The sequence below is a fragment of the Dendrobates tinctorius genome, unplaced genomic scaffold (genome assembly GCF_039654945.1).
Source record: "Dendrobates tinctorius isolate UK_male_01 unplaced genomic scaffold, ASM3965494v1 ptg000070l, whole genome shotgun sequence".
NCBI classification, from domain to species: Eukaryota; Metazoa; Chordata; class Amphibia; order Anura; family Dendrobatidae; genus Dendrobates; species Dendrobates tinctorius.
This window is the reverse complement of record NW_027361738.1, coordinates 99,830,444-99,842,685: the sequence shown is the minus strand read 5'-3', so window position 1 is coordinate 99,842,685 and position 12,242 is coordinate 99,830,444. Positions and strand designations below refer to the sequence as shown.

Here is a 12,242-nt window from a genome sequence, read left to right as displayed (position 1 = left end):
AGACTTATTTGCTCCACCTGGTGCAGAGCATTACCCCGGCAGGTGCGTCTACTGCACCCGGTGAATATATTTTTTTGGAGCATTTTGCCAAGTGAATCCCTTATACTATTGTGAAGTTTCCATAAACTCCACTGCTGGCGATGGCCGGATCCTGTGTTCCTGGGGAAGACACATGAGGGTGCACACGTGTCCACACAGCAGGGGAGGTCCGAGCATTTATATAGCACAAGGATGAGCCGCAACATTACAACCATCTCCAATATTGTGTAGAGACCCCCAAAGCAGCCGGACCCTTTAAGACCCTGGACGTGTCCTGTGTACGAGGCCGCTGATGGCAGATCCTTCAAAATTCAAAACCCTTTTAAATCTTTATAAAAAAAATAAATAAACCTTGATTGTCTGTAAAATAAATCTGCATTTCTCCAGGATCAATGGAAAAAAAAACAAAGCAAAAAAAAACATTCCAAAAATGTACATTAAAATATACAAGTGTATCGGAGGAGGTAATGAGAGGGTTACAAAATAAATTAGGGGAAGGAGGATGATGATGATGATGATGTAAGGCTGCATTGATTGGGATTCTGGAATGATTTCTCATGCCTGCCCCCTGCTGGGCTGCACCCACATGTACACAGCCCGTGGTTGTGAATAAGCCCCGCCCATTAACAGTAAGCCCCACCCACTCAGTATAATGGGTGGAGACTACTCCAAGAAGCTCCGCCTCCACAGATCGGGTAGGACATGAATACGGGGTGTCTGACCTTGCAGGGTGGGCAGGTTACTGACAGTATGTATGACTGGGAATAAAGGTGGGATTCGGGGGGGAGGGGAGGCGGCGTTTGGGCGTCTATGGCGGGCAGTAATCTGCAAAGTACGGGTGCTGAAGAGCCTCATCTGCCGAAATCCTCTGCACCGGGTTACACTTCAGCAAGTTCTGGAAACAGAGAAGAGAATCGGGGTGAAGGATCATTAGGGTCTCGGTGAGATGCTGAGGGGCTACGACGGGGCCGGCCCATAAACAGTATATAAAATAGGACAGGCGTATGATCACAGGAGCCTTCCGAGACCCCCACTGGCCCCGAACACGGGGTGCAGAGCCCGCTATGTGAACGAAGCAGCAGTGCACCACCGTTATGGACAGCCATCGCACGTGCTCCGTCCCCACCAGGGTCTTTGGGATGCTTGTGATAAGTGGGGTTCCAGTTGCAAGACCCCCATAGATCATACATTACTTAGCCCACAGATGGGTGCTGTACCTAACTTATACCACAAGCTCTAATAACCGGTACATCAGGGGTTACATCACTGGGGTCCAACGGGCCAAAATTCAGGGTCTCGCTGCCTTCATTTTACTACGGTCATGTTTTGTGTAAAAAAAAAAAAAAAAAAAGTCTCCTGGAAACCATCAACAAGTAGGCTGACTGCTGCCCTGCCTTCCAAACACCTCGCACCCATGGATACTATCGCAGCAGGTCAATGTTGGGTGGAAATTCCGCTTTTCACAATAACGAGGCGGGCAGTGTCAGGGTGGGATGATAACAAGCACCCCGTCGTCAATAAGAAATCAAGATATTAGAAAGGCATCCAATAAGATCAACAGATCCGTCTACACCAACTTGCTGATGGTTTCCTGATAGCAAAATGACTTAGAGAGCCACAGCTGTCTATTTTATGAAAGCTGGGAGTTGTAGTCGCTCGTGAGATGGATAGACGACAGGTTTAGATGCGTTATCTTGTGGCTGAGATACCTGTAATAAGTCTCTTCCGGTTGCGTTCAGCTTGGGTACAACATTCACCAGAGATGTAGTCGCCGGGTACATGGGGTAAGGCTGGAAAAGGAAAAAACAGAAATGATCCAATCAGATTGTCCACATAAAGCGGGAGCAGAGAGACTACAGACGTAGCTAGACTGCAGTACCAGGTACGACCACTGCATGGAGGACGGCGCTGCACCAGGTAAACCACAGTGCTGCCATCTAGGGGCAGAATAGCAAACTAAATCACAAGAAACGGGGAACTTTTGGTTAAAACTTTCTCTTGCATTAATTTATTATTAGACTGCACATTTTCACAATCTCCGCTTCCTGTAAGTGACTGGAAACATTTTGCTTCACATTCAGTCCTGACCTGGAGCCTCGGCTTACTATAACGGACCGTCATGGTCACAAGCTGGGTGCGGGTTTGATGTGATCAGGTTGGGTTTTCATTTCAAACTCTGACAGCAAGCACAACTGGAGGCCGGGAACCTGCTGATGCCACACAGCTGATTGCTTCGTTACAGTGTATCGGCTCTTGTGTAAGGGGCCATGCAGCTGGAATTTCAGTCCACTGACAGCAAGCAGAGATCTTCATATTCAGTGATTCTTTGCTGATTGCTGGGTCACACTCTGTTCAGATATGCCTGGCAGACGTTTATGTGGGACACGCGTGCGCCGCCGCCGCCACTCATGAACTCCCAGTCTCCTTATCGCCACCTCTGCTTGCTGCGCCCTTATCTCTGTCCATAGATGGCAGATGTGTCCTCCCCCCTTCATTACAAGGGGCATTTCAGGACCCTGCTCTTGGGATCGATGGAGGGCTATCGATTGTACCCCAGTGATCAGCAAGTTCTCCCCTTTCCTGTTTTCGGGTAAATATTTGCAGAGTTGGGACAACCCCTTTAAGCTGCGCTGGTTTGCATCACGGCCGCCTTGTCGTCTCAGTCCCGGTCCTGAGCACGGCCGCCTCCATCTTTACCCTACAGCCAGACATCTGTAGCCCCCCAGCTCACCTTATAGTCGGGTAACTTGGTCATGGCCTGCCACTGCTCCTCTGTCGGGGTCCCAAGCAATGTGTGCCGGGTTAAGGAACAGTCCCGACTACATGGTCTGCTCCCCAAAGTCTACACCCCCTCCCCCGACACATCCACGGCGGAAAAAGGATATCGGAAAATCCTCTTCAGTTGGTCGTCTACGTCGTTTCCAGGAAACAGCGGCCTCCCGGCATTGGCCAGCTCTGCGGGGCGAGGATGGGACAAGAATAATATACTGTTGACCACCATCTCCTACTCTCTAGGCTCCAGTCACTAGGCGTTAAGGACACTGCTCTCTCCTGGTTCTCTTCCTATCTCTCTGACCGCTCCTTCAGTGTTTTGTTCTCTGGCTCCACTTCATCTCCTCTTCCTCTCGCTGTCGGGGGACCTCAGGGCTCAGTCCTTGGCCCCCTTCTCTTTTCTCTCTACACAGCCCCAATTGGACAGACCATCAGCAGATTTGGCTTTCGGTACCATCTTTATGCTGATGACACACAACTATACACGTCATCCCCTGACCTCACCCCCGCTGTACTACTGAACGCCAGTGACTGTCTGTCCGCAGTCTCCAACATCATGTCCGCTCTCTATCTGAAACTCAACCTCTCCAAAACTGAACTTCTTCTGCTCCCGCCGTCTATTAACCTCCCTAAATCTGACATTTCCCTCTCCGTGGATGGTACCACAATAACACCCCGGCAGCAGGCGCGCTGTCTGGGTGTTATGTTTGACACCAATCTCTCCTTCACATCCCATATACAATCTCTTGCCCGCTCTTGCCGCTTACACCTAAAGAACATCTCTAGAATCCGCCCTTTTCTCACCACGGAAACAAAAACCCTCACTGTAGCATTGATCCACTCCCGCCTGTACTACTGCAACGCTCTATTAATTGGCCTCCCCGTCACTCGACTATCCCCTCTCCAGTCCATATTTAATGCAGCAGCCAGGGTCGTCCATCTGGCTAATCGGTACTCGGACGCGTCCGCTCTTCGTCAGTCATTACACTGGCTGCCTATTATTATAGGATCCAATTCAAAGTACTTGTTCTCACCCACAAAGCTCTCCACAGTGCGGCACCCCTTACATCTCCTCCCTCATTTCTGTCTATCGGCCTAGCCGATCACTGCGCTCTGAAAACGACTTTCGACTAACCCCTGCACTAATCCGTACCTCCCACTCCCGTGCTGCTCCTATCCTCTGGAATGCTCTACCCCAAGAAATTAGGACTAAGCACAGTTTGCATAGTTTCAGGCGCTCCCTCAAAACACACTTGTTCAGAGCGGCCTATCACGTTCACTAATCAAAGTCATTCTATGTGTAAGTGTGCGCGTGTAGCCCATTCACAATCTCCATCCATCCCTCACTCCCTCAAGATGGCTGGACCTTCATTGTAAATACACACCTGTACTCTGTATCTCCCCCACCTCATGGTAGAGTGTAAGCTCTCACCAGCAGGGGCGGCTTATTTCGCTTTAATTATTGTATTGTTAACGTTACTTATGACTTGTGTTTTGAAACTGTTAAACTGTAAAGCGCTGCGGAATATGTTGGCGCTATATAAAGATTATTATTAATAACGTACAGCACATGACCCGCGCCTATTGCCAGGATGCGACCTGCAGACTTACCTGCGAAGATGCAGCCGGCCGACCACATGTCTATAGAGGTGGAGTAAAGCTTGGCCCCAAAAAGCACATCAGGCGGGCGATACCAGAGTGTCACCACCTAGAGGACAGGAGGATACACGGGTGTAAGAGGGGCAGGGAAGTCCGGGGTGCAACTTACCGGACATTAGTGCCAGGCTCACCTCCGCAGAGTAGCACCGAACTGGGATCCCAAACGCCCGCGCCAGGCCGAAGTCTGCCAGCTTCAGCTCCCCATTCTGAGGAGACAGTGGGCACCAAGGTCAAAGCCATGTACAAACAGCCTCCACCCGACAGTACCAGCTCGTGCCGACTCCATAGGACTCAACAAAAAAATATCACTCTACATCTTAAAAAGTTTTAGGTGACTTTTCCAGCCTGGGGCCGACCAAAGAGACAGATTTAAGCCCCGGCCGGGCACTGATCGCATCTCCATCCCCTCCTCCATCTCAGCTTACCCGGTTGATGAGCAGGTTCTGAGGCTTCAGGTCTCGGTGCAGAACGTTGCGACTGTGGCAGAAGGCGAGACCCTTCAGCAGCTGATACATGAAGGACTAAAAGGAGACAGAAGTTAGAGACGTCATATACCACAGTACATGGGGGCGTATTGGGGGCTGCCGTACAGCACAACATCCTGCTGAGTGGTCCGCACCATGCGTTTCCAATATGGCCGCCCCAAGGGCACAGACTCGTATGAGACAAGCTGATACAATGATTTTACCTTCACGATTTCTGGATCTAAGTCGCCGTTACAGCTGTCAAAGTATTTCTTCAGATCCTGTCATGGAAAAAAAAAAGTTTGATTCTTGCTCCTTCTAAGGCTGGGGGGGGGGGGGGGGGCATCATGATATTTGAGGGAGGATTAGTCTGATTTACATCAACTGCAATCACCACCATCAGGGAGACAACAACTCCCAGCAATAGAAACGCAAAAAAAAAAAAAAAAAAAAAGGATTTTTGCACCTTGCCTAAAAAATTCCTTCTTTCTCAGTTTGTCAGGGGGCACAGAAGACCGCTGGAGAGATATAAGCCAACCCTTCCATGAGGCTGTATGATGTGCCCCCGTGACGAGGAGAGATGACCCCTTGCTGTACAGCTGAGCACACAGCATCTGACGAAACAAAGACGGTGAATGGTGGCGAGAAAACGTCCGTTCTGACGAATTAATAGATTACTGCTGTGGACGCTGATGAGGTCGGCCGAATGCTGGAGTTGTGGATCCAGCCGCAGCGACACTTGAGAACAGAGTCAGGAAAAGAGAAAGAGTAAGCATGGCGATTGTCACCCAGAACATAAAGCAAAAGGCATCTACAAAATAACTCTGGGGAGAGGAGACAAGAAGGAGCAGCAGGGTCTCCAGTAAGATAGAGGAAACAAGGACCAGAAGGATCCCGTCAAGACGTCCAATGACGGACCAACGGATCTGGTACCTGTGCCCATGTGAGCAAATATAGGGGGGTCCGCACGGGAGGGCCTCGATGTTTGGAAACCTGGAAGAAGAGCAGAGACCCCACAGAAGAGCACAAGTAATGTGAGAGGAAGGACAGTGTCGGCTGGATCCAACAAGAGCACAAAATACAGGGAGAGGTGATCCCACTGCGAGGCTGGGAATAACGAGGTCTGGGGGAGGGAATAAGGAAGATACAAGGTTTGTCCGACAATGTAAATGCGGGAAGGAATTTTCAGAAGACCCTACACAAGATAACACAGAGATTACACTGCTAAGTCGGAGATGTTTGGTGGTCCGGACCCCAAGAAATGTGGATAAAGAACAAAAAAGTGTTCGGAATGTCCTTATACAGACTGCAGTGTATCCAGATTGTCTGCGAGACCAATATAATGCGTGTGCGGACGTGTGCTTGGATCATGGGGCGACTGGGGCGGGAGGTAAAGACACAAGACCCCTGTGGAACCCCAGAACTGCACCAAGTGCAGCGTCACAAGAGGAGCCGCTCAGCAAGATTCCTTACACTTTCTGGATGAGGATTACAAACTGCGCAGCTCAATGTCTGCAGCACTGAAAGCATCGCACCGGACGGCGCACAGCAGGGCCGACGAAAAACGGGACCAGCCACCGCGAACAGAGGGCTGAAAGCATCGCACCGGACGGCGCACAGCAGGGCCGACGAAAAACGGGACCAGCCACCGCGAACAGAGGGCTGAAAGCATCGCACCGGACGGCGCACAGCAGGGCCGACGAAAAAAGGGACCAGCCACCGCGAACAGAGGGCTGAAAGCATAGCACTAGACCGCGCACAGCAGGGACGACGAAAAACGGGACCAGCCACCGCGAACAGAGGGCTGAAAGCATCGCACCGGACGGCGCACAGCAGGGCCGACGAAAAACGGGACCAGCCACCGCGAACAGAGGGCTGAAAGCATCGCACCGGACGGCGCACAGCAGGGCCGACGAAAAACGGGACCAGCCACCGCGAACAGAGGGCTGAAAGCATCGCACCGGACGGCGCACAGCAGGGCCGACGAAAAAAGGGACCAGCCACCGCGAACAGAGGGCTGAAAGCATAGCACTAGACCGCGCACAGCAGGGCCGACGAAAAAAGGGACCAGCCACCGCGAACAGAGGGCTGAAAGCATAGCACTAGACCGCGCACAGCAGGGACGACGAAAAACGGGACCAGCCACCGCGAACAGAGGGCTGAAAGCATCGCACCGGACGGCGCACAGCAGGGCCGACGAAAAACGGGACCAGCCACCGCGAACAGAGGGCTGAAAGCATCGCACCGGACGGCGCACAGCAGGGCCGACGAAAAAAGGGACCAGCCACCGCGAACAGAGGGCTGAAAGCATAGCACCAGACCGCGCACAGCAGGGACGACGAAAAACGGGACCAGCCACCGCGAACAGAGGGCTGAAAGCATCGCATCGGACGGCGCACAGCAGGGCCGACGAAAAACGGGACCAGCCACCGCGAACAGAGGGCTGAAAGCATCGCACCGGACGGCGCACAGCAGGGCCGACGAAAAACGGGACCAGCCACCGCGAACAGAGGGCTGAAAGCATCGCACCGGACGGCGCACAGCAGGGCCGACGAAAAAAGGGACCAGCCACCGCGAACAGAGGGCTGAAAGCATAGCACTAGACCGCGCACAGCAGGGCCGACGAAAAAAGGGACCAGCCACCGCGAACAGAGGGCTGAAAGCATAGCACTAGACCGCGCACAGCAGGGACGACGAAAAACGGGACCAGCCACCGCGAACAGAGGGCTGAAAGCATCGCACCGGACGGCGCACAGCAGGGCCGACGAAAAACGGGACCAGCCACCGCGAACAGAGGGCTGAAAGCATCGCACCGGACGGCGCACAGCAGGGCCGACGAAAAAAGGGACCAGCCACCGCGAACAGAGGGCTGAAAGCATAGCACCAGACCGCGCACAGCAGGGACGACGAAAAACGGGACCAGCCACCGCGAACAGAGGGCTGAAAGCATCGCATCGGACGGCGCACAGCAGGGCCGACGAAAAACGGGACCAGCCACCGCGAACAGAGGGCTGAAAGCATCGCATCGGACGGCGCACAGCAGGGCCGACGAAAAACGGGACCAGCCACCGCGAACAGAGGGCTGAAAGCATCGCACCGGACGGCGCACAGCAGGGCCGACGAAAAACGGGACCAGCCACCGCGAACAGAGGGCTGAAAGCATCGCACCGGACGGCGCACAGCAGGGCCGACGAAAAACGGGACCAGCCACCGCGAACAGAGGGCTGAAAGCATTGCACCGGACGGCGCACAGCAGGGCCGACGAAAAACGGGACCAGCCACCGCGAACAGAGGGCTGAAAGCATCGCACCGGACCGCGCACAGCAGGGACGATGAAAAACGGGACCAGCCACCGCGAACAGAGAGCTGAAAGCATCGCACCGGACCGCGCACAGCAGGGACGACGAAAAACGGGACCAGCCACCGCGAACAGAGGGCTGAAAGCATCGCACCGGACCGCCCACAGAAGGGACGACGAAAAACGTGACCAGCCACTGCGAACAGAGGGCTGAAAGCATCGCACTGACCGCCCACAGAAGGGGTGACGAAAAGAAGATTTGGCTCAGGACCGGCCACTGTAAACAGAGAGCCCCTCTGGACGTCACGGCTCAGGTAGTGACAAAATGGGTCCCAAATTCTTGTGGCCGACTCATCATCTCTCAGGAGGAGAGGAGCCGAGGAGGGTCCCAAAGAGGCCGCAGGGTGGGCACCAATAGGGATATTGCTGACTGCAGGGGTATTGTAAGACCCTTACTACGGGTGCAGTGCCCAGACCCTGCAAGAGAGAAAAATGGAGGAACCACGGGGGTTGACATCCTTGATTAAATGATAGATTGGACAGACAAAATGCCCACGGGGAAGGGGGTGAGGAAATAAGCTGGGGGGCTGCACTTAGGCTGTGGTACTTTACAAGGAGAGATCAGCAATAATCCCCCCGTCTACGAGGGTGGGCCACCACTCACCTGATCACAATACTCGAAGACCAGTGTCAGCTTCTTGTCACTGTGCAGAACGTCATGTAACCTGCAAACGGGAAATGGCAGCGTGAGGATGGGGAGCCGCGCGGCACGGAGCGAGGACGGGGAGCCGCGCGGCACGGAGCGAGGACGGGGAGCCGCGCGGCACGACCTCGAGAACCGGGGAATTATCTATACTTCTTTTGTGTCCTCCCTTCTCCTCCGAGCCATAACCTTACTATGTGTGTTTGTCACCATGATTGCTGCATAAGACCAAACCTCCTTTACGCCCACAGACTCGTCAAACAGAACAGTAGCGACATTTCTCGCCCTCCGCGGCCCCATCGCTGCTTCTCTGCCACGGCCTTGTCACAAGCTGCAGCGGTGGCAGCACAATGACAGCTCATGAACCTGCAGCAGCCAATCACTGGGCTCAGTGGTAAAGCCCTTGTAGATGGCACTAGATTGCTGAGCTGACCGAATGGCTACAGCCATGGAACCACCGCTGCAGCCTGTCAACAAAGACTGGGGGCAGCGCTGGCACAGGGGAAGGCGAGCAATGCTGATGTGTAAGAAAGATTAAATCTCAGCCCCCTTCGGAGGGCAGATCGGAGACGTGTGACCACCAGCCGCCGTTACCTGACGATGTTCTTGTGCTTCAGCTCCTTCAGGAGACAGATCTCACGGAGAGCGGAGCTGGGGACCCCCTGCAGAGACAGACATTGGGGTGACATATACAGCACAGACCCCCCCCCCATGTACTCATCACATCTGCAGCTATCACCACCTCATCATCATCGTCCAGCCTCACGCGTTTCAGGGCCACAATCTCGTGGGTCTCGCGGTTCTTGGCTTTGAACACGGTGCCGTACGTTCCTGCGAGAGAATATACGGGGTTAACTCAGACCACATACAAAAGAGTGTCCTGAGCTCCTCCTGTGAGGGATGACAGGGGGGCACCAGAGCCGAGAGTGCTGCCCCCCACACAGAGGAGGCATCACCGACTACATCAACCTGCTCAACGCCACACCGCCCATCACCGAAGACGCCATCACCCGCCACACCGCCCATCACCGAAGACGCCATCACCCGCCACACCGCCCATCACCGAAGACGCCATCACCCGCCACACCGCCCATCACCGAAGACGCCATCACCCGCCACACCGCCCATCACCGAAGACGCCATCACCCGCCACACCGCCCATCACCGAAGACGCAATCACCCGCCACACCGCCCATCACCGAAGACGCAATCACCCGCCACACCGCCCATCACCGAAGACGCCATCACCAGTCACACCGCCCACCACCGAAGACGCCATCACCCGTCACACCGCCCACCACCGAAGACGCCATCACCCGTCACACCGCCCATCACCGAAGACGCCATCACCCGTCACACCGCCCATCACCGAAGACGCCATCACCCGCCACACCGCCCATCACCGAAGACGCAATCACCCGCCACACCGCCCATCACCGAAGACGCAATCACCCGCCACACCGCCCATCACCGAAGACGCAATCACCCGCCACACCGCCCATCACTGAAGACGCCATCACCCGCCACACCGCCCACCACCGAAGACGCCATCACCCGTCACACCGCCCACCACCGAAGACGCCATCACCCGTCACACCGCCCATCACCGAAGACGCCATCACCCGCCTCAACGCCACACCGCCCATCACCGAAGACGCCATCACCCGCCTCAACGCCCATCACCGAAGACGCCATCACCCGCCTCAACGCCACACCGCCCATCACCGATGACATCACCCGCCTCAACGCCACACCGCCCATCACCTGCCTCAACGCCACATCGCCCATCATCACCGACGTCATCACCCGCCTCAACGTGACAGCGTCCATCATCGACGTCATCACCCGCCTCAACGCCACATCGCCGACGACATCAACCTGCTCAAAGCCAAACTACCAATCACCGACGACGTCACCCAACCAAACGCCACACCGCCCATCACCGATGACATCATCAGGATCTAAAGCGTCATAACGAAGACGAAGCTCAGATCAGGTACATCAATTATAACTAACATTATACGATGGAAGAGGACGGGGGGGGGCAGCGGTCCGCCCCTACGCCACAGAGGACGGGGGGGGGGGGCAGCGGTCCGCCCCTACGCCACAGAGGACAGGGGGGGGGGCAGCGGTCCGCCCCTACGCCACAGAGGACAGGGGGGGGCAGTAGTCGCTTTCCGTACTACAATACGCAGCTCCCGTCCCCGGTCAGCGCGCACTCTCCTCAGCACCGCCCAGGCCGCACGTCCCCGGCCTCTCCTGCCGTCTCCGCCGTTTTCTCACCTTCTCCAATCTTTTCCAGCTTCTCGTATTTCTGCATCTTTCCGCTGTCAGGCCGATCTGCAAATGCGCATGCGCGGACAAAAGCCCCGCCCCTTCGCTAATATATGCAAAAAAGGCACTCTCCTGGCCAATGGGGATAGAATACTGGGTGACATCACGGCAGAAGTCATCACCATGGAAATAACCAGCCACAAAGCCCGCCCAGGCTCATTAAGAACGCTGTTGTTATGGAGATATGGGCGGAGTTATCCTTATTTGTTTATATGTGTACACCCAACAGGTGAGAGGAGCAACATGGCGGCTACAGCCCATACAGAAGGTAACTCAGGATCAGTAATGTAATGTATGTACACAGTGACTGCACCAGCAGAATAGTGAGTACAGCTCTGGAGTATAATACAGGAGGTAACTCAGGATCAGTAATGTAATGTATGTACACAGTGACTGCACCAGCAGAATAGTGAGTGCAGCTCTGGGGTATAATACAGGATGTAACTCAGGATCAGTAATGTAATGTATGTACACAGTGACTGCACCAGCAGAATAGTGAGTGCAGCTCTGGAGTATAATACAGGATGTAACTCAGGATCAGTAATGTAATGTATGTACACAGTGACTGCACCAGCAGAATAGTGAGTGCAGCTCTGGGGTATAATACAGGAGGTAACTCAGGATCAGTAATGTAATGTATGTACACAGTGACTGCACCAGCAGAATAGTGAGTGCAGCTCTGGGGTATAATACAGGATGTAACTCAGGATCAGTAATGTAATGTATGTACACAGTGACTGCACCAGCAGAATAGTGAGTGCAGCTCTGGGGTATAATACAGGAGGTAACTCAGGATCAGTAATGTAATGTATGTACACAGTGACTGCACCAGCAGAATAGTGAGTGCAGCTCTGGGGTATAATACAGGATGTAACTCAGGATCAGTAATGTAATGTATGTACACAGTGACTGCACCAGCAGAATAGTGAGTGCAGCTCTTGAGTATAATACAGGAGGTAACTCAGGATCAGTA

At 54.2% G+C, this 12,242-nt stretch overlaps 1 protein-coding gene across 1 annotated transcript; it reads right to left on the bottom strand.

Annotated features, from left to right (window-relative positions):
* Positions 1-395: 395 nt before the first annotated feature.
* CDK5 (cyclin dependent kinase 5) lies at positions 396-11,374 on the bottom strand. The gene is made up of 12 exons (XM_073582220.1): positions 11,219-11,374; positions 9,678-9,766; positions 9,530-9,597; positions 8,897-8,957; positions 5,159-5,215; positions 4,896-4,991; positions 4,602-4,676; positions 4,423-4,519; positions 2,925-2,994; positions 2,771-2,831; positions 1,749-1,829; positions 396-934 (listed from the first exon to the last, which is right to left on the bottom strand). The coding sequence occupies exons 1-12, from the start codon at positions 11,253-11,255 to the stop codon at positions 848-850; spliced, it is 879 nt and encodes a 292-aa protein (XP_073438321.1). The 5' UTR covers positions 11,256-11,374; the 3' UTR covers positions 396-847.
* Between the last annotated feature and the right edge of the window lie 868 nt (positions 11,375-12,242).